General features: G+C 41.1%; 2 protein-coding genes and 1 long non-coding RNA gene across 3 annotated transcripts in view; all 3 read right to left on the reverse strand.

Moving 5' to 3' along the window:
• Positions 1 to 23570, reverse strand: part of LOC113017972 (uncharacterized) — a 286973-nt gene that overhangs the window by 238535 nt on the left and 24868 nt on the right. The window lies entirely within an intron of this gene.
• Positions 1099 to 4598, reverse strand: LOC113017974 (macrophage mannose receptor 1-like). The gene is made up of 4 exons (XM_026161055.1): positions 4499 to 4598; positions 3992 to 4366; positions 3151 to 3501; positions 1099 to 1621 (listed from the first exon to the last, which is right to left on the reverse strand). The coding sequence occupies exons 1-4, from the start codon at positions 4533 to 4535 to the stop codon at positions 1461 to 1463; spliced, it is 924 nt and encodes a 307-aa protein (XP_026016840.1). The 5' UTR covers positions 4536 to 4598; the 3' UTR covers positions 1099 to 1460.
• Positions 11297 to 14345, reverse strand: LOC113017986 (uncharacterized). The gene is made up of 5 exons (XR_003271641.1): positions 14263 to 14345; positions 13782 to 13890; positions 12077 to 12224; positions 11775 to 11849; positions 11297 to 11420 (listed from the first exon to the last, which is right to left on the reverse strand). It is a non-coding gene; the product is annotated as an uncharacterized LOC113017986 (long non-coding RNA).

A 23570-nucleotide genomic window follows, 5' to 3' on the forward strand; every position in this document is an offset into this window, starting at 1 on the left:
GGACCCCTGCATGTATGTTCGTGAGCTATTGGACAGTGTGTGATTGCACAGGAGCTCCTAAGGCTTCTGAGAATGAGAAGGATGCTGAAGAATGCGGTGGACAAACACCTTATGTGTGTTACGTTTTTATTTGACTTTTTTTTTTGCAATTCTATAACCAGGTCAAAAATAAATAAAAAAAAATACACTGTAAGTAAGTTATATTAAATATAAATGTATCTGTCCATTGATTAGTTATGTAACTACTTGGAAGGATGGATCTCACAGCACAAATACATTTCCAACCTATTTTATGAGTGTGCTGCATATTATTATACATAATGCATGTTTCTGGTCAGGAAATCAAAAGCAAAGTGAGACTACACGAGGGCACATGTTTGAACAAGTATGGTTCATTCATCATAATTATTTATTAATCAGAAAACAAACAGTAGCCCAATATCAGAGCTGTAACATGATATTGAATAGAAGCTGCCAACTTAGCTCTGCAGAGTAGGCAATCATAATGAAGCATTCATTTTAATTTGTAGATTCAAGCTGCTCTTTGCATTTTGTCCACTGGATGCCACAAAAGAGGACTGTGTTAGAAAGCTTTGAGTAACAAACCCTTTTTTAAATATGAGCTTCAATACTTCATAAAGCTTTATTTGGCCGTCGCTGGTTTCTGTCATGTGATTTAAAACAATGACAAAAAAATAAAACAGGAAGGGAGAACCATAAGTACATGACAGCACAGACGCATGAAAGAACTTATCACAGGAGGATGAGACGGGAAACAGTGAAGGAATAAAATAAAGCAACATCAACAGTAACTGGAAATAAACACTCCAGACTGAAACACTGAGGAATAACACGGAGATGAAATAGAAACAATCAGCAAACTAATAATCACATAGAAAATATTTTATACTAAACACACAGTCCAGAAACTCAAAGAGCCAGGACCATGAATAGAATAGAATAGAATTCAACTTTATTGTCATTGCACATGCACAGGTACAGGGCAACGAAATGCATGACAGTTTCAGCCTGCTGTATTTCCTGTGCTTGTTTCCATGGTGACAGCATGTTTGTCTCTCTGGTTTCCAAAAGTGAACGTGTGTCAGCAGAAACCTGTGGCTCACAAACACGTCTGCATTTATCTGTATGAAAGCCAAAGAAGAGGCCACGCCCACAAAAACTGTGACAGAAGAGCCTAAAAACAGATGTTAGCCCACATCTGTGCTCAGACACAGCTGGGAGAATGACGTGTGGATAATAAAGTTTGATTGGCTGTCACATGATTCAAGCAGAAAAGCTTCTGAAACATTTTTCTTTTCCTCTCAGAGTCTTCTTTCTTCTTCCATCTCCAGCCAAGAGCTTCCCATCAGGCTGCACTCTCCACCTCACACTGACTCCATCTCCTTTCTTCTTCAGCTGCTCCTTCACCTGTCAGACAGCAGCCACAATGTTTGTTCTTTTCATTCAAAATCAGCAAATTCATATACATATAAACGGTGTGAGTGTAAAGGTGGACTGTGGGAACTTGCCCTTGTCAGCAGTTCTGCTTTCACAGCAGAGTCATTCAGATCCACAGGAGAGTCCTCCACATGTACTGTGAGCTTCACTACCTGCCTCTTTACTGCAGACACAGAAACAGAAGCTAAATGAAGCCACCATCATTTAAACCATCACTGCTGCTGCTGTGATTGCAGGCAGCAGTGAATGTTTAGCCCTCATTCTCCATATCACACAGGTCCAGACAATGTCCCACATTTTAATTTGATCTAGTTTAGAGAAATGAACAAGTCTCTCGCACAAAACGAGGCTGACAAAAAGACAAGCTCCTTTTTAGAATGCATTCTTAAAAACTTTATTAAAATTAATCGCAGCGTGTCTGACTTTGTTTGTGTAGATGTGTTTTTAAGCTTCCTCTCATCCTGAACAGTGTCTCACACAAACATGGTCTTTGTCCCACACTAACTTTTGGAGGTGTGTTTGGGGTTGTTATCATTTGGAATACTGCCCTTTGGCCCAGTTTCTGAAGGGAGGGGATCATGATCTGCTTCAGCTTCTTCGGTATGTCACACTACATATTGGCATTCGTGGTTACCTCGATTAACTGTAGCCCCCCAGTGCCACCAGCACTCCCACCACCATGTTTGACTGTAGGTAAGACACACTTATCTTTTTCCTCACCCGGTTGCTGCCACACATTCTTGACACCATCTGAACCAAGTAAGTTTATCTTGATCCCATCAGACCACAGCTAACCCATGTCCTTAGTCTGCTTGTCTGCAGCAAACTGGTTGTGGGATTTGTTTCGCATTATCTTCACAAGAAGCTTCCTTCTGAGATAACAGCCAAGTGATGCAGTGTGTGGCATATGGTCTGAGCACCCCCCCCCACCCTGACTTTGCACCTTGGCCCTGTAACATTATCACACGACACCAGGAAAGGAAAATGGCTAATTGGGCACAATTTGGACGTTTTCACCTTGGGTTATACTGACTAGGGGTGGGTTTAAATTATCAATTTTCCGATACAAATCGATTCTAGCTTTAATAACGCGATATCGATTCATTACAATCCTGAATAGATTTTTAAATATTAATTTATTTTGCCCGAAATGCTAGAATCTCAGGTTAAACCTCACAAAATTTCGACAAATTTCATTGTGGTATTGCACTTTTCACTTAAAGTTGTGAAGATGTCACAAGGGGGAGAGAGCTATGGGTGCGATAGGCCGTTGCAATGCTCCTGTAGCTCAAACAAGGAAAGGCCTGCAGACCAAACGCAGCTCATGACTCCTGGTCTGCTTTTCTGTTTAAAAACAGGATCCATAGAAGACCTGTAACATATGCTTTAAGTGTCTTTCATCTAGTATTTGTTATCTTAAATATACATCACCATGCAAAAGTCTTTTTTTGTTTGGTTTGTTAAGCCACCTGACCTGCAAATCACTCAAGCATAAAATACCTTGATCTTGAACTCTCTGAGGGTTTACCTTATATAAACTATATTTCCGTTTTGGAAATTTATTAAGTCTCTGCAGCTGTTTCCCATTTCTCTCCAGAAAATGCAGACATTACAGGTGGCTCAAGACTTTTGCACAACACCGTGTGTCTAAAATTGCTTGCGATCCTTAAAGGAAAGACAATGAAGGCTCACCAGGTGTAGGGAGGCTGTAGCAGACAAACGGTAATCTTGTTTCACAGGACAAAGTCTTCCATTCTCCTGAACGAGTCAGAGCTGCACAGATCGTACTCATACCCCTAAACGGGTTCATCCCACTGGCCCAGTTTGAGAATGAGTACTTTGTGCCGTCAGACCAGTAAATGTGTGGCTCTCTGTGCAGGCCAATCCACACCCTTTTACTCTGAGCCTTTTCATGAACTTGTTGGTTCTCTCCGGTGTTCTTGACAGTGGCCAGGTCCAAGAAGTTCTCCCTGCAGTACCTCTGAGCATCGGACCAACTCATTTCTTTATCCACCAAATCAAACTCAGGGTTCATCCGTGATCCTGAAAGTTAAAATGCAGAAACGTTTTGTCTTGTTGCATGCTCAATCATCGAGATAAGGAAATCCAATAAGTTGATTGTATTCATCTGGACGTTTTCAGTGAGAGAAACGGTTCATCATCACCCAAAAGCCTTCTTCAGTCTCAGCTGACTGCAGGTTTCCTTAACCTTTTAAAAAGTACTTTTATGCAATGACTGAAACTAGCATGAAACCAAATGTAATGGCCTTTGATTGCTGGTCAATGGTCATGACAATTTGCATATTAATGATCATAAACTGACCTCAAAGCCCTTTGTTTATGCATTGGGTTCATTTTTCCATTGTGCAAAGGTGTTTATAAGGTTTGGGAAACCCGCAGTCAGCTGATGATGATGATGATGAAACGTTTCTCCCACTGAAAACGCTACGTCTAGTTGAACTTTTTAGAATTTTTTCTTTGAAATCAAAGTTTAAAGTATAAAAGTTTAAAATCAAATGTAGGTTTTTTCTACCTCTGTAGCAAATAAACTGGAGCTTTTCTCTGCAGTTATAATCCCACCATTTTCCTTTTAAAGAGGACACACAGAACTGAACCCCAGAGTAAAAATCTGGTTCATATTCAGAAGTGTCCCAGTTCCTGTAGTCAGCTCCACTCCCTGTGAGCCCATCTGACCACCTCCAGCTGATCTGACTGTACAGACCGATCCAGAGCTCAGAGCTGCGAGCAGCAGGTGAAACTGTGCTGTTCAGCTGCTTCATTTCTTCAGTGTTCTTGATGGAGGCCAGGTCTGTGTGAGTCTGTGTGCAGTAGCTCTGAGCTTCAGTCCAAGTCTTTGCATCATCAACATAGTGGTACTGACGGGGACAGCATGTGGAGACAAACCAGCCTGAAAGGGGAAACGTTTGACTGGGTCAGTTTGTAGAGACACTCTGAGTCTATCTGAGACTCTGGGCCTATCAGGGGCTGAGACTGATCTGAGTAATAAATGCTGTTGTAGACGACAAACAGCTGGACTTACCTGAGAAGCAGCAGACACACAGCAGGATCCTCTCCATGATGCTGCTGCTCTGGATGCTCTGTGTCAGCAGATTCACTCACTGATCTCTGTTTGCTGCTTAGACTCATTTACACACATTCAAAGCTGCTTCATCACTTCACTGGAAATGCTGATGTATGCAAAACCTCACTCTGTGCTCTCCATGCACAGCTGTGAGCTCACATCTTATCTTCCACAGTAAAGTCTGATGCACAGCACTGCTCGCTGTCTCCATCCAGCACACAGTGAGAGCATGAGGGAGTGAGCAGGTGTGGTCCTGGTACTCCTGTCATGTTGTTGATCAGAGTCCAGTGGACAAAGAGTTTGTGCAACAAGCCAAATATTTGATTTTGTGCCGCTTCATGAATCAAAATCACAGTAAGAATATTTAAACTAGTGACCTGATGCTGTCACATCACAGCCACACAGCACTCTGACTCTTCCTCGTATCCACCGGGGCAACTCTGTGCTACCAACAACATGAAATGGTTGATAAACAGCAGCTCAGCTGGATAACGGTTTCTCTCTTCTAAGCTTCACATGGAGGTAAATGAACATGAAGCTTCATCTGTCAGTCTAACCAAATCTCATCATTTCCATTGCTGACCTCAGCGCTTTATCAGCTCTCTGTCCTTGAAGCAACACTTTCATTTGCTTCATCAAACACAGATATCGCCCATGTTTGAATGTTTTGCTGTTCAGCAGCTGAATGTCTTTATGAACTGTGAGTACTGAGATCCGTCCCACTCACCCAGCCCAGTCTTCCATTTATGTCCTCGTTTACACAGATGTCTTTCAGGTGTTTCAGTGCTCTTTCCATGGAGACAGTTTGAAACAGGTGAGAGGAAGCAGAATCAAAGAGAAATACATGATCAGGGTGGATGCAGGACCAAAACGCAGGACTCTGAATGCAGAAACAGGAAGTTCAAACCAACAAAGAGTTTCATCAGAAGTTCACAACAACATAAAGCAAAGTACTTTGTATTAAGTCATCGAATTTGTAGAGCCACCACATCCATAAACTTTCTTCATGTGTTCATAGTGAGGCTGTCTCGGTCTGTGGGAGTGTCTGGAAATTTTCCAGCCTGAGTTGGTGTGGTCACGGGGTTCACCTCAGGGGCGGAGCTTTCGGTTCCGTACCTGTATCTCATCCACGATCAATCAGCAGAAGGATTCTTTAGGCCAGCACTGTCATCCACTTATTGCCAGTTTGGCCTACTTCCTATGGCGGCAACTAGGCCTCCCTGGAGTTTAGCGTTGTGCCTGTAGTCTGCGTTTCTCTGTGCTTCAGTTCCACAGGCAAGGTAAACTTTACCTTGCCTGGCTGGTAAAGACTGACAGAGACGGGGAAGACAGAGACGTCTTCCCCGTCTCTGTCAGTCCCTGCATCCTTAAATGTCTCCAGTTGTCCCGAGTTCCCTGTGACTGTCTCCTTGGTGCGTTTAAACCCCTGTTTCTCCCTGTCCTCATCGTCTGTTGTCTTCATCTCCATCTCCGTTATCAGTCATCATAATTTTACCATCTCTGTGCAAGTCTGCAAATTTCTTTATTAAATCATAAGATTCTTAAATTCATCAAGTCTCTCTGTGCCTGGGTCCTCATCACAAAGCATGACATCACTGTTTTGTACATTTAAACACAATTTAATCCCCACATTTGTGAAAGAAAAGCAAAACACTTTTTTGAAAAGTCTGTAACAAAACCATCAAATCTGATAAAGGTTATTTAAATGCTGCTAAAGAAGAATGGATTGGAATAAAAAATACACATCCTAACCTTGATTACTGGAGGAGAATAATGAATGATGCTCACAGTGAGTAAAAAGTAAACTGAGGGCATTTTTTGGATACATAAAAAAACTCCCAAAACAATTTACAAATAAATTATTACAAAATATTAATAAAAAACTATAAAAATGGAGGCAACTCTGCCTGTGGTAGAATGTATAAAATGTATGAAAAATCTTTACTGCAGAAACTAATTTTGTGTTGTAAGATTTATGAGTTTCATGCTTTCATAGTGGTACTTGGGAGGGTTGACACTTTCTCAGGTGGTCCACACTATAAAAAGTGTGAGAAACACTGATAAGTGTGTGTGTGCTTTTGGGAAACATTTAAAGCTGCTGTACAGAATCTTTGAAACAAGCTTAAAACATTTGTAGAAACAGAGCATCTGCTTCTCTTTACAGCTCCTCACTCCACCAGGGCTGTTTGGCTCTGATAGTGAGCAAATGTGATGCATGTACTGCGGCAGTCATACAGACAACTGGACGGTCCAAAAGTTAGCCTACGAATTACTGGCTGAGGTTTCAGTAGAGTTGTGGCTGAATCACATAAAAATATATCATTAATTTTAATCTCCCCGATCAATGATAATGTTATCAGAAATGTTTCAACCCAGTTTGTTTTGCAGATTCTGTACAGCAGCTTTAATACAGGGAGAACACAACTTCCAGATTGTGTTGAGTGAAATCAGGTTTTTTCTCTTTGTCAGTTCAACAGTTTCTGCCCGTCACTGTTCTCTGTCTGTTTGCTTACCTGGTTCTTCCTGACCTTGTACTTTCTCCTCACGTTCCCTCTTTCCTCTCTCCCTCTTTGGACTGACAATCATACACAAATAGATTGTATTCAATTAGATGAAAAATTACATTAATATTAAAAAAATACTTTTAAGATCACTAACAAAAAGTCCTCTCTCAGTGTATTTTAGACCAAAAGGCAAATAACAAACCACACGAACATCTAATAAAAGATATAAACATTGAAACATTGATCGAACATTGTTCTTGATTGATGGATCATTTGATTTTACACTTTTACCTGAATGTGGCTCCTTTTTTTGAAAAAAAAAAGTTTCCTATATCCATTATGAACCTGGCTGTCTCTCTGTACACACACACACACACACACACACACACACACACACACACACACACACACACACACAGACACACACACACACACACACCACACACACACACACACACACAGGAGTTGTATGGTTAATGGGCATCCAGTCAGTATCCATTTCAAACAGGACAGTGGTAACAACAGCAGCTACGGACAATTTTAAATAGGCTGTATAAATTTCAATGTTAGCAACAGGACGGCCAAATGTCGCTGGTTTTACTAGAGAGCAGGACGGATTGTAGGGTAGCAAACATCGTAGAAAAACAAGTTTTCAACACTGCAGGTTACCTGGTGTAATGTTTTTCAGCTTAAAAGAAACATGGTCTGATCCCAACCCAACTATTTAAAGAGTAACTGAAGGTTAAATGCAGCTAATATGTCCTGTTTTAACCCAGGCACTAACACCTCTGCTCCGCTGCGTCTCAGCCACCAGCGCTCTGGCAGACAGTGCTAGAGTCAGAGTAGGGGAGAGGCGAGCTGGAAAAAAACATTTTGGGAGTATCTATACTTTTGTTGTTCAAATGTTGCGTCTCAACCAATGTTCCCTCTAATTTTTCATGCGTCTGAGTGAACACGCAAACTCCCTGAGCGTCCCTTGGACCACTGCGACATCAGACATGTGCACTGTGGTCACGCCAGCATCGAATCCATCCAAGTTATATAGTTTATTAAAAATAAAACCAAATTACAGCATTTACATTTATGTTAGACTACCTTTAATTAACTGCTTTAGCCCACTTACAATGAAAATGTTAAAAAAATCTAGTCATTGACCTTGTTAAGACTGTTGGAAGTAAAAATAACTTAAACTCCAATTTTGAAAACACAACTTTCTTTCTTTCTTTTTCTTTTTTTATAAAGCTCTGACTGGTATTATGAGTCTGTGGTCTGGCAGAGAGTCTGTAACTCTGTCTGCAAAATACAGTAAATAAAGACCAATGCTGGACAATTAATCATATAGTTACTTCTTCAAAAAAGTTACTCAGTTATGCAAACAACAGGATTTTTTGCAGCTATTTTTTTTAATGCAGCCAAGGCGTTTTTTAAAATAAACATTTCAAACTATTTACAGAACAATCAGCTGTTCTGCATCAAATCTGATGCCACACAAATTATTTGTGCCGCTCCAAAGAATAATTTCTGTCCACTATGAGATGAAGGAGAACAACAGCCTGATACCTGCAGGCCTGACAGCAGCAGATGTGTCACTGCTGTAACACCTGTAACACTCAGCAGTCGCCTCATTGTTCTGACACACACAACAAAACTATTGACTACACTACACACTAACTACACACTAACTACACACTAACTACACAAGATTTGCGCTAAACGTCTCAAATCTCTCACATCTCAGAACACCGCCGTCACTCCTAAAACTTCCCCCGTTTCTTAACAACTAGATGCATCGTTGCCATATCATTTTTTGATTGGTCGACATGGTACTTTTTTGCATGAATATGAAAGTGAAAGCGGGGTTTTGTTTTTGCTCACAGGCTTTCGAGCTTTTTTTCTTATAAAACGCAGTTTTTACCGTTTCTTCCCGCAGTAAATATAAACAACGACAGTATTCAGGAAGAAAACCAAACATTGCAGATATTTTTATCACAACTCTGGTTTTACGTGGCCGATCAACACAATTTAAAAACTGGTATAAAGTCCACACTTTTTCCATCAGTTGTTCGTCTGTCCTGCTCACATCTCCAATGGTTGTACACGTTGTCATTAACGTGGCTTCACTCCACATCGGCCGCTTTGCTAAAACACCGGTGTCGGCACATAAGGACGCTGCCATAGCCTGTCGACGACGTTGATTAGCTGCGTATATACGAATGTGAATCGCATCATTGGCTGGACTATGGGATAAGGTGGCTTCGTTCTAATCCCATACGGCGGCAGCCAGTCACTTACTGACTAACGCTGGAAAACAGAATTGTTAAAGTTTTAATTTGAATTCAGGTACTGTCATTTTTCTTTTTTTTTTGTGCGCAACGCAGATTTTCTGTGCACAGAGACCATGCCAGCAGTGCGCAATTGCGCACGTGCGTAGCTTCGAGGGAACATTGGTCTCAACTAAGTACTGTCTGCTTTTTATATTTTTAGTAGTATGTCACACAAACAGCAAATATTGTCGAAAAAGTATAAAAAACAAGCAAGAAATCTTTGGGGGTGCTTTGATTCATTTTTGGGGGTGCTGAAGCACCCTCCAAATGGGTTAAAATCGCCCCTGCTTTGGGTATTCCCTGGCCCCATCTCTATATATAGGTGTAAAATTATTCTTTGTTTTCTTTTCCCCACAGATTAGGTGTGCTTTATACCTTTTAGTTTGTTTCTTTTGTGTTCCTTTTTCATATTTTTGTTTGCATGTACTAGAAATTTGGAAAAGTACAAATAAAAAGTTAAAAAAATAAAAAAAATAAATAGAAGTTTTGTCATGTGTTAGAACATTATATATATTGGAGTGTGTATAATGGTTCATGTGGTAACTGTTCTTAACGTGCACCCTGTTTTGAACTGGTTTTTATAGGAAATTACCCGACACTGCTAATTCTACAACTACTGCTACCAATAATACTCATGTTAATAAAAAGTAAAATATCAGTAAAACATACAGTAACAGCTCCAGTAATACAGAGTTCTGAGTATCGGTGATTGGCTACTCTTCCTTTCAGGGTGGTGGCTGCCTCGGGGCGGTGTTTCTGGGGCTGGTACCTGTGAATCATTCTTTAGCTGTCCTGTTACCCTGACACAGAGAATAATGAGAAGTAAACTCGTGATGTTCACACAGTGAAGTTTCTGCTAAATGAAGTCATGCAGTGATCCTGCTGAGCTGCTCTCTTCTCTCACTTCTTCAGATTCTCTTGACATGCACCGAGGTTTACACATGACACAAAGATATTTCATATTCTGAACAGACTTTATTGAAACAGTGACAATCATCAGAATACAGTGAGACAGAGCTAATCGAACAGATTGACTGTAGGATCAATGATCATTGTTGGAGTCAAATCATTTCAGCAAGGAAAGAAAAACAATCAAACTGGTTAAACAGGAACACCATAGACTCTTTGGTTTCTGCCCAGTGAGCATTCCCAGCTCTGTTACTAAAACGAACTGAAGGTCAGGTACAGTGTATTACCGTTGTTCCCACTGTTGAGGTTTTTTTGTCTAATGAAGACCCAGGGAATGCTGTACGCCTCCACAGCTGCTGTGTTGACGATCACAGAGACCGCCCGAATGGGATGACCGGAGCCTTTCTTGTACCACAGGTACACGTAACTTCCTCCTGCCCCCTTGCTTAGATCAGTAGTTACCCTTGTAAAGCCCATATAGGGAAACAACATCTTCTCTATATCGTTAGTGGAGAGCTGCAGATCTGTGATGGCTCTTTGAGAGTTATTGGTCTGACGGTACCAGATGAAGACAAAGGATCCTTCTGCACCTCTGTTGGTATCTTCGTCCACTCTGATGTAGCCGTTCCGGAAGTAGTCAGCGTCTCCATCATAGTCAGCATTGGCAGCGATGTCACAGATGTAGGTTGGTCTCTCCCTCTTCACCCACAGGTAGATCCATTTTCCTCTAGCTTTCCGGTTCAGATCACAGGCCAGTCTCTCCCATCCAAGTGCGAACATTAGGGCTTCCTCCCTTGCATCTATAGAGACATGAAGGTTCACAATGGGAACATCGTACTCTGAGTTACCTCTGTAGTACCACAGGTAGATGTTGTCTCCCGCTCGTTCCGGCATTGAGGTTCTTGTCAATCTTCTGGTAACCTGCAGTGATCAGACCCCTGCTCATGCCACCATTGAATGTAAGCTGAATCCTGGTGATTGGTGAGCTGCTGCCTTTTTGTACCAAAGGTAGATGTATTTTCCTTCAGCTCCTTTGTTCAGATCAACATCGATTTTGATGAAACCTTGACTGCTAAGACACGCCTCTTCAGCTTCATCCAGAGACACCTGGAGCTCGGTGATGTACTTGCCCACTGTTTGTTGCTGCGTCAAAGTTAAAAGATTAATGAGTAAACAGAAAGATTTAAAAACTGTTTAAAAGTTTGAAATCAGGAATGTGCATGGCAGCTGAAACTGCTGTAGCATTACTACTTTGTCTACATTTACGGTTTTTCTGAGATATAATAAAATGACATGATTTGCTACTAAACAGATCGTTAGTTGTTTTTTTTAAAAAATGTATAGCTAATTAAACTTGAATTGTTCTGAATGTTTTTGTATTTTATGCTAAAAAGTAAGTTTGACCCCACACGATGAAATAAATGTGTGAAAAACTGAAAAGCTGCAGAGAGCACATTTTCACACAGACTGGACACAAAAGAGAATATGAAGCGTTACCAGAGTGAAGGGAAGTCCGATCAGCAGCAGCAGATAAACCTTCAGCAGAGTCTTCATAGTCTCCATCTCTTCCTCCTTAAACCACAAACACATTAAGGTACCTGTAAGTTGAACTACTCATAAAGATTTTATGCTCTCTGCCTCCCCAAGAAACTTGCCTGGGAACGCACTGTACAACATGCTGGACCGAGAAATGACTTTTAATTGATTACCTCAAGATGGGTAAAGAAGGGTAATTTTTTGCCAAATTTAAAGGAACGTAAAGAGCAAACAGATGCTGTGTGAGCAGTTTGTATACTTACGTGTGTATAGACAGCGTTTGGCTGGCTGAAAGCTGCTGATCGGTCTTTATACACAACAGCATCAGTACAATTGTGAAATCATCTCTGACGTGCAGTTTCAGCCCTCCTCCTTTCCTGCTTCTCTGCATTCACATGATGATCAACTGAGCTAAACATGAATTTAAAAAAAAAAATCTGTTGTATATTAATGAATAAAAACACATTTGAGCACTGTGTGGACTGTCGGTAGCTACATATGGATTAAATATATCAATGAAAAATGAAGGTGAAGTTTGATTTCTCAGAGATATTAATCTGAAATGTTTTTTTTGTTTGTTTGTTTTTATCTGAATATCTGTAAAAAAATACCAGTTTTCACTGCCAATGCTGGCCATGAGGGAGATGCTCAGTACTTCTACTTCCAGCGCCGCTCCGAGCTGGCAGCCAGTATCAGCAGCTCCGACCTGACGGAGTCATTTTTTCTCTTTCTTTGTTGTTATTGTGTTTCTTGTTTATTGTTTTTTTAATTGTGGACTGTACTACTCCACAGTGGATCTCAGAATTTTATGGATCAATCATGTTTTTTATCACATTTTTACGGCAGCTGTGTCCAGAGAGCACATGGAGGTCTGACCTCCCATTATTTACAGCAGGGATCAGCTGTTAGCCCTCAGGGGCTCCACTGTTCTGCCTACTGCCGAGCGAGCCAACATGTGGGACTCTATGCTACTTTTATGGTCCGTCTTAGCTTCTTTCAGATCAGCTTGAGCAGACCTGTACAGAACTCAGTCCGCCCGACCTGAAGGCAGCATCCTGGGCTTTGAGAAGTGTGCGGATCTGGCTGGTCATCCAGGGTTTCTGGTTTGTATACAATATAAAGTCTGCTGTTGGTACAGCTATATCCATCACTATGTCTATCTTCCTCTGCTTGTCCAACACCACTATGTCCAGCTGGTTACCATCACCAGTTTGTCCTTCTGTATCTGGAAATCTCACAGGATCCTAGCCCAATAATTCTGCCTGCTAGCATCTTGCACCCTGCTGTTATGTGCTGGATTGTCTCAGGGGCATCTTTACACAGCCTGCACCTGGGGTCTTGCCTGGTGTGATAGACCCCAGCCTCTTGGATCTTGTGCTCAGAGCTTGTTCCTGTGCTGCCATGATTAGTGCCTCTGTGCTGTCTTTCACAGCTGCCACATTACTACTAAACCCATGAAGCAAGTTTAAACAAAAGGACTGGTTTTAAGATTTGTGTCTGATCAGTTTCTTAAGACTACATTGAGCCACTATCTAGTTTGAACCCAGCACCTGCCCCACCAGTCCAGGTCAATTTGGATTCTTTTTAGGTTCCTTAAGGGAAAGTGACAACTTTGGTATGAAGGAGGGAAAGTCTGATATTATTTTTAATGATTTGATTTGTATTCATGTTCCCCATCTTTAACTGGTATCAAACTGTTGCTTCCTGCAGTGGGAAGAGCCACGGACGATATTATCGGGAGTCGCAATTCCTCTCCAGGACTGTGCGTCGGGTCATGATGGTGAGCAGACCAAGGTTGCATTACTGCCCAGTAGTGATGTTCAAAACACCTTGACGTGCACTGTTTAAATAAAACTGAACTAAATTGAAACACTGTAACATTTAAAGGTTTTGAAAAAATCTGACATCATCTTCACAAGTAGAATGGGAGGCAGAGCCTTCAGTTTTTATTTTACTTCACAAACTGACCTTCATGCATTCAGCTTCTACTGGGATCTTCGTGATGGACATGACGGAAGCAGGTGAGGAACTCTGAGATGATGACATTTCTTGACCTGTGTCGTTGTCATCTTAGCAGCTGTTTGGTGGAGTCAGGAAGTGAATGATGAACTTTTAGAAAACCTCTGAACATTTCAAGAAACGAGTTGTGTTCAGATTAAATTCATTTCTTCAGAGGACACAAAACCATCAGAGTTGAACTCATCCAGATCTTTAATGTTCTAAAGAAAAAGAAACTCCTGATGGACTTTCAGGTACCAGCTGTTTACACACTGACTGCTGTGAAACGTGTACAGTGTTCAGACTTCTAAAGAAATAAATGGCTTCACAGAGAATTAATTTGATGTCTGCTGAGAAACTGTAACTGTTGGATACTGTGAGGAAAAACTGCTGAGCATGTGTGAGAGTGTCATGTTTAACGGCCTTTCAGAGAGTCACTGCCTTCACTTACAGAGTTTCTTCATGTCCTGCTTCATCAGCACTTCTTCACAGCTTCTGACTTCAAAATGATGGGTCATGAACAAGTGTTGAAATGATTCCTACTAATGAAAGATATTTTTAATAGCCGCAGCAGCTCTTTCACTTCCTTTTACTTCTCTTTGAGAAACTGCCACATGAAAACCAAACTGTGTTGTAATTCATCGTTTTAGAATCAGGATCCTGATGTTACCCTGAAGTCTAGAGCAGAATTAACCCAGCTTTGAGATCCTTCCCAGGTGCCTAAAAACCCAACATACATGCGAGGTGATGTTAATATGTCACAAGAACCACCCAAAACCTATGACAATAATGATATAATAATAATCGTTACATTACCATTCAGTTTTAGGGTGACTAATAGAAAATTATATATTTATTGTTCTCACGTGGTATCAGACGGGATTCTTTAAACAAACGAATGACATTTTGCCTGATAATTATTTTTATCCTCCTGTAACTTCCCTGTACAGAGAGCTAAAACCTCCAAGTTTCAGGATTAGTTGGTCGTTCTAAGAAGTGTTTGTGAACTAAAAATCAAAAATGGGGAATACTGTTTGTCTGTGATTTGGAGAGCCCAGTGTGTGCTCCTGATGCAGGGCAAACCAATTATTTTGGGGACACCTGCCTTGGCACGACAGCTGTTGTGGCAGGTGAAGCTGAAGACAATATATGAAGGCAAGATTGCGTAAGGTTGCAGGTCCAGATGACATCAGCTCCAGGCTCCTGAGGTGCTGCGCACATGAACTGTGTGGCATCCTAGGTTATCTGTTCAAACCTGACCTGTCACTGGGGAAAGTACCACAGCTGTGGAAGACCTTCTGTGTGGTATCGGTACCAAAGACCTCCCACCATCCCAAGGACCTCAGCAGCTACAGGCCGGTAGCCCTGACGCCACATCTGATGAAGACCCTCGAGAGGTTGGTTCTTAACCATCTGCGCCCCCTGGTGAGGTCTTCATTGGATCCGCTGCAGTTTGCTTACCAGCCTGGCATCGGGGTGGAGGACGCCATCATCTACCTCCTGCACTGAGCTCTGACTCGACCTGGAGAAGCCTGGAAGCTCTGTGAGGATCATGTTCTTTGATTTCTCCAGGGCTTTCAACACCATCCAGCCACAACTTCTGAGAGACAAGTTTGGAGCTATCGGGAGTGGACCACCACATGTCCCAGTGGATACTGGACTACCTCACAGAATGCCCACAGTATGTGAGGACACAGAGCTGTGTCTCTGATACGCTGGTCTGCAGTACGGGGGCCCCACAGGGACTGTGCCTGGCACCGTTTCCTCTTCACCCTCTACTCTGAGAACCTCTCATCAACTTCCCCACGCTGCCACCTACAGAAGTTCTCTGACAACTCTGCGATAGTCCGGCCTCATCACAGGTGAGGACGACTCAGAGTACAGACAGTGGACTCTGGACTTTTGTTGACTGGTGTCAGCAGAACCACCTGCTGATCAACGCCGGGAAAACCAAGGAGTTGGTGGACATTCCGGAGACGCAGACCCACCACACTGACACCGGTGAACATCCAGGGAGTGGACATTGAGATAGTGGACTCTTATAGGTACCTGGGTGTTCACCTGAATAATAAACTGGACTGGAGCCACAACACTGATGCTCTTTACAGGAAGGGTCAGAGCAGACGCTACCTGCTGAGGCGGCTGAGGTCATTTGGAGTCCAGGGAGCGCTTTTTAAAGACCTTGTATGACTCTGTGGTGGCATCTGTCATTTTTTACAGTGTGGTATGTTGGAGCAGCAGTTTATCGACAGCTGAGAGGAAGAGGTTGGACAAACTCATCAGGAAGGCCAGAGCTTAACAGAGCTGTTCTGGGATGCACCCTGGACCCAGTGCAGGTGGTGGGAGACAGAAGGACTCTGGCCAAAATAACATCTGATGGACAGAGTCTCCAACCCCATGCATATAAATGTTGCTGAACTGCAGAAGCTGCTTCAGTGACAGACTGCTGCATCCTCGATGCATGAAGGAGCGTTTCCGCAGGTCCTTCCTCCCTGCAGCTGTCAGACTGCACAATCAGAACTGCTCCCAACAAAACACAGATTACATCAGTGCTGTAACAACTTCTACTGTTATAACTGCACATTACTTTTTTCAGCTTATATTATACACACTATACATGTCTACTTTTTAATGCACAGGTACAATACACAATCTGCACTTTTCTAATTATTCTAAATATTCTTAACTTATTTAAACATCTTTCAGTATTCTGCTCTGTTTGCACACGATCTGTACTCTAATTTTACAACTGTACTGTAACTCTGCTTTGGTAACTATTGTCCATGATGTAAAAATTGTGTTTCTGTTCTATGTCTTGTTCTGTTTGTAATGTGTGTGTGGTTTTTTTAAATTTTTTAATTCTTACTGCCCTGCCACAATGGGCTCTGCGTCCCCTCTAGGGGACACACACTCCAGTTTGTGAACCACTACCTTAGCTCATGCGATGAGACACGTGATCAATAGTGTGCTAACGACCATCTCAAAGGACAACCCCACTTTGCTTTAAATATCTGTGACTCTACACCAGGGGTCCCCAATCCCAGTCCACGAGGGCCGGTGTCCCCTGCAGGTTTTAGATCTCACCCTGTGTCAACACACCTGAATCACATGATTAGTTCATTACCAGGCCTCTGGAGAACTTCAAGACATGTTTGAGAAGGTAATTTATCCATTTAAATCAGCTGTGATGGATCAAGGACACATCTAAAACCTGCAGGGACACCGGCCCTCGTGGACTGGGATTGGGGACCCCTGCTCTACACCATATGGGTTGAGAACTGAAGAAGCTTCTCAGATGAGAGGTGATACGTCTTCATGAAACTCCATTTGCTTTTCTTTCCAAGCTCCTTAGACTATAATTGTGGTTATACTTTGTAATATAGATTTCATTGATCCATCATTACATTTACATATCCAGTTGTATGTACCCTACATGCATATCACAGCAGAGCTGCTGTACTTACTCCACATGTCAGTACTTCCAAATGAGCTGTTAATCGGAGCTTTGTGTGATCTGCCTTTTGGTGAAGCAATGGTCCAGAAAGGGCAAAAAAGAGTGAAGCAATAAGGTAGCTGATGATCTGGCAAGTGAAGGGCTGAGCTGGTCTTAAGTACACCCACATGATTGCTGCTAATGATCTGCAGGTGAGCAGGGATAGACCACACGAAAACTGGAACTGTGCTCAGAGGTTGGACTTAGGCCAGCTCATAACACAAACAGTGAATTCTTCCTAACTATAACTCATTAAACAAATACAAGTACAAATGTATAGAAGATACAGACTTCCTTCTTAACTGAAACCGGCATTTTTGAAATCACTTGAATAATGGGTTACTCTGGTTCCACAGAAGAGGGGCCTGAAAACTGAAGGCTCTGCCTCCCATTCAACAAGCAAGCCTGCAGAGCGAGAGCGAAGTGCTCTAATGGTACTACAAGGTCATTAGGATAAGATGGGGCATGATTATTTAAGACCTTGTATGTGAGGAGCAGGATTTTGAATTCAATTCTGGACTTAACAGGAAGCCAATGAAGGGAAGCCAAAACAGGAGAAATCTGCTCTCTCTTTCTAGTCCCTGTCAGGACTCTTGCTGCAGCATTTGGATTAGCTGAAGGCTTTTCAGTGAGTTTTTAGGACATCCTGATAATAATGAATTACAGTCGTCCAGCCTGGAAGTAATGACATTTCTTGACCTGAGTCGTTGTCATCTCAGCAGCTGTTTGGTGGAGTCAAGAAGTGAATGATGAGTTTTAACAAAACCTCTCAACATTTAAAGAAACGAGTTGTGTTCAGATTAAATTCTTTAAAAAGGTCAATCCTCACAAAGCTCCGGGACCGGACGGCATCCCAGGCTGGCCTCTCAGAGCGTGCGCCGACCAGCTGGCAGAGGTGTCCACCAACATCTTTAACCTCTCCCTGAGGCAGTCAGTGGTCCCCACGTCCCTCAAAGCATCCACCATCATTCCCGTTCCCAAAAAATCAGTGGTCTCCTGTCTGAATGACTACCGTCCTGTTGCACTGACATCCGTCATCATGAAGTGCCTGGAGCGGCTGGTCAAAGGTCACATCTGCTCCTCCCTCCCTGACACACCGGACCCTCTTCAGTTCGCCTATCGGACAAACAGAGCCACAGAGGATGCCATCGCCCTGGCAACGCACACCACCCTCACTCACCTGGAAAAAGGGAATACATATGCAAGGATGCTCTTCATCGACTACAGCTCGGCATTTAACACCATTGTCCCCTCAAAACTTGCCTCAAAGCTCATCCATCTGCAGATGGATTCTAAACTTCCTCACCAACAGGCCCCAGGTGGTGAGAGTTGGTAAGCACACCTCCTCATCACTCATCCTAAACACAGGTACGCCACAGGGTTGTGTGCTTAGCCCCCTCCTATATTCCCTGTTCACACACGACTGTGTTGCTAAAACAAGAGTCCAACATCATCATCAAGTTTGCGGATGACACAACCATCATAGGCCTCATCACAGACAACGATGAGATGGCCTATAGGGAGGAGGTGATGGCGCTGTACGAGTGGTGGCTGGAAAATAACCTGACATCAGCAAAACTAGAGAAATGATAGTGGACTACCGGAAACGACCAGTCAGAGAACACCAGCCCATCCACATAAACAGTGTCAAGGTCGAAAGGGTCAGCAGCTTCAAATTCCTTGGAGTCAACATCACCGAGGACTTCTCCTGGACCCTTCACACAGACACTGCTATCAGGAAAGCTCGCCAGCGGCTTTACTTCCTGAGGAGGCTGAGGAAGTTTGGCTCCGTAAAGCTCACAGCATCATCAAGGACCACAGCCACCCCGCACATCAGCTGTTCTCCTTGTTACCATCTGGCAGACGTTACAGGAGCCTGTCTGCTCGGACTACAAGACTCAAAAACAGTTTTTACCACCAACCCATACGACATCTCAACCACAACACTTAAACACACACAACACACTCCACAGGACGCACTCAGAAGCTACCCTGCAGCTTCACAAATACTCTCTATAATCTGCACTGGTCACTCCACTTTATTGATATTCATATTTTAAAAAGTGCAATACTGTAATAACTGCCACAAAAAAAAAACAAAAAAACTTTTTTGTACTGTTTAGTTTGTACTGCTGCTCATTCCTGTGCAACATCCAATCTGTCGCCCCACACACACACACACACACACATTCCTATTTAAGATTTTCTTTATTTAATCACTAGTGTGTACATATATTTATATTTAGTCAGTTAACTGAAAATCTCTTTTTTCCTTTACTACATCTTATTAATATTTTGCTCTTTACTATTTTTCTATTTATTTTTTATTATATATATATATATATATATATATATATTTCTACTGTACCATTCTGCTGAGTGACTGTCTTATGCTCGTCAAATACATTTCATTGTGATGTTGACCCTGTGCCAACTTGCATATGACAAATAAAACTGAAAACTGATAGTCACTGCCTTCACTTACAGTTTCTTCACATCCTGCTTCATCAGCACTTCTTCACAGCTTCTGAATTCAAAATGATGGGTGATGAACAAGTTTTGAAATGATTCTTACTAATGAAATATATTTTTAATAGCAGCAGCAGCTCTTTCACTTCCTTTTACTTCTCTTTTGAGAAACTGCCTCATGAAAACCAAACTGTGTTGTAATTCATCGTTTTGGATTCAGGATTCTGATGTTACCCTGGGAGGTTTTTTTCAGGCTCATCTGATCTGGAACGTTCCCCACAGCGATGGCTGGAGTGATCGGATTTTGTTTTGTCTGGGATCACACGCTTCACCCTTAGCAGCAGGTCTTCAGCCCCATCTGCTGGTGAAAGTTCTACATTTCAAAGATTATAATGACACAAAAATTTACAAAAAAGAAAGTATTAGTTTACCCACAGGATGTAAATATGATGAGGAAAATGAATTCTTTTCTTCTCATGAATACAATGAAAAAAACAAAACAACACCAGCAGGCAGACATTCAGCAACAAACTAATCAAGGTTTGCAGCAGTTCTGGAAGTGTGTCTGTATGAGGACTGGGTGTTTTCCAGAGATTCCAGGAATCTGACTGGTTTGATAGATGCTACTGAAGCCCAAGATCTCATCCATATTGTGTTCAATAAACACAGTCTGAGTACTCACAGCTTGCCCATCTTCAATCATATCAGCCAGCCTTGTGGGGCTTTGAACAGCTCTAATTGCTTTCTTTGTTCTTGGATAAGCTAGCTCCGAGCCAGCTCTGATCAGCCAGAACTCTGTGATCATGCTTCCGAATGGGTAGATGTCGTTCAATGTCCTCCATCGAGAGTCGCCAGGCAAACGACACAAACTGACCATCAAGTATCCGGCAGCAATAATACGATGCTTGTGAACAAAAAATAAGCTAAGAAGCCGAGAGGAACCAATGTCTGACTGTGATGGCTTTGATATGGTTTTAATTAAAGATATTATTGGATGTATTGTGAAACCATTTACCTACCTACATTTGTAATCTGTCATTACAAAATGGTTTATTCCCTGATAAGATGAAAATTGCAAAGGTAGATCTGATATATAAAGCTGGAGATAAACATCTTCTCACAAACTATCGGCCGACCTCTTTACTACCGCAGTTCTCTACGATACTGGAAAAAATAGTTTACAATAGATTGTTTTTTGTGATAAAGCCATACAATGTACATTTTGAACAGCAGTATGGATTTAGACCCAAAAGAACCATCACACACGCCTTAATCGTTATAGTATAGTAGATATAGTAACTGCAATTGAAAACAAAGAATGTGCTGTCAGAGTTTTTCATATTTAAAAAAAGCATTTGATACAGTTGATCACAACCTTTTACTCAACAAATTATGTACGAGTGGGGTCAGAGGGGTGGCTCATGGTTTAACAGTTACCTTAAAAAATGTAAACAATTTATCCAAATAAATGCCATAAAATCTAAATTGTAAACCATTATGTCTGGGGATCCCCAAGGATCAGTTTTGGGGCCGCTGCTTTTCATATCGTACATTAATGAGATATGTGCAATTTCAAAGTCTTTGAAAATAATATTATTTGCAGACGATACAAACTTAGTGTGCTGTGGAAGTAACTTGGAACAAATTCTGAATGAAGTAGAAAATGAATTAAATAATCTGAAGACCTGGTTTGACCATAATAAAATTGAACCTGAGTAAAACAAAATTCATTATATTTGGGAATTGCACACATTCTACCAATAGTAAACTGACAATAAATAACACTGAATTAGACAGAGTATGTGAAATACAATTCTTTGGTGTGATAATACATCACAAACTATCCTGGATCCCCCCCACATTACTCATATCAAAGGCAAAATACCAAAGTCTCTGGAAATTCTCTACACCGTTAAATCAAATGTCACTATATACTCTGTGTTATTCTATTATACTCCTGTACATGACATACTATGTGGAAGTGTGGGGAAACAAGTATAAAACACCCATCCAATATACATTCTGCAAAAAAGAGCAACAAGGATAATTAATAAAACTACTTCAAGAGAACCATCAAATTCCCTTTTTATCAAATTAAATATTCTCAAATTTAAAGATTTCGTTGACCTCAGAACTGAACAAACAATGTATCTCTCTCTCTGTCTAAACATCTCTGCAGGACAATTGGGCTCTCCCTAGCCCAGGCTTCTCATCAAGAATAGGGTGTCAATTTCGTTAAGGGACCAGTTGATCAACTCCATAGTTATTTAGGTTTTAGAGAACAAGACTGAGAGACTCTCTGAGGGTTAGAGTTAGACGAGACTAGACAAGGACACTGAAGCCAAGCAGCAAAGATAAGGGAGAGCGTGAAAGATGCATTTGCCGAGAGCCCAGAGCAGCGTGGAACAGCTTTCCTCAGTCAATCAGGTCAGCTGACTCTGTTATTTGTTTTAAATGACAGCTGGAAACTCATTTTTGTAGGTTTGGATTTCCTTAATCTTTTCGCTTCACACTTTGCAGCCACTCGTGCATGTACATGTGTCTGTTGGAATGAATGTCTGTTGTTGTATTATTATTTTTATCATTATTATTATTCTTATTGCAGTGTAATATGAAGCTATGCTTTTTCTTTTTACCATGTTTAGTTTAGGAGCTCTGAACATCTGAAGCGTGGTCTCCATTTAAAATAAGAGTGCAAACAGCCTGATCTGATTATTGCAGAGGCCGACTGCTGCAGTAAGGAGTCAGCAGGTCTGTTATAAAAGCAGGAGCCTGCAGAGCTTTGTGTGCAGTAATAAAAAACTAGAAAGTGCATTTTCCGAAGAAAGTGCAGTGTGAATGCTGAAATCTGAATGTATGCAGTAAAATGAATTAATTGATGAAAGTTAAAAATGTTGAATGAGCTGGAAAATACAGAATTTTTAACCTAAAAACAAAAGTGCAACCTTTTGAAAGCTGATGTTCAGTCAGAAGAAGTTGGAAAATAGCTTAACATGTTTAAAATGTAAATTAGAAAAAGATAAGTAAAGACAAAAAAAAATTCAGAGTCAGAAAACCTCTGAATGAATATTAAAAGTTCATATTCTTTGAATCACTTAGAGAATTTCACTCTTTAATTCATGAAAAAAATAACTTAATAAAAATCAATGTTAAAACAAATTTATTGAAATGAACTTTAAAGACGAACAAACATTCTGGAGAAAATACAAACTTTAATATATAGCATAATGTTTTTCAGACATACTGTGTATATTATATTGAATGGTATTACATACATTAATTTGTTTTGTATGACACAAAAAAATAACATAAAAATCTTAAGTCACATTTTACAGCTTCTTTCTGAAAAGGACTAGTAGAATAAATAAAAATAACTAAATTAAATAACTAAATAAAAAATAATAAGCAACACATGAAATACATGAAAATTAAACTTTTAAAACCACAATACTGAACCTTTAAATTGTGTTGGTTTCTTAGAACATGGCTGAACAGCTGTTTCTATCGGTCTACTTAATCTACTGATCTGTCTACACATCTTTTTATTACTCGTTCTTTTTTTTATGTTTTATTGTAAAGAGTAAACTACTAAAGTTGAATCCACACAGTGGTAAAAAAGAACTGTGTAGAGATTTTTGAGTGAATTCAAAAGAAAGCCTAAGCTGGTGACACATGCAAATAATCAAACACATTAGTCCTTTTTGTGAACATGGATAAATAAGTATCATTAGTTTACAGCATTATTCAGCCATGCCCACTAAAGGCTTTTTTACACATTGTTTTAACAGCTCCATGTT

This window comes from Astatotilapia calliptera, unplaced genomic scaffold (genome assembly GCF_900246225.1).
Source record: "Astatotilapia calliptera unplaced genomic scaffold, fAstCal1.2 U_scaffold_3, whole genome shotgun sequence".
NCBI classification, from domain to species: domain Eukaryota; kingdom Metazoa; phylum Chordata; class Actinopteri; order Cichliformes; family Cichlidae; genus Astatotilapia; species Astatotilapia calliptera.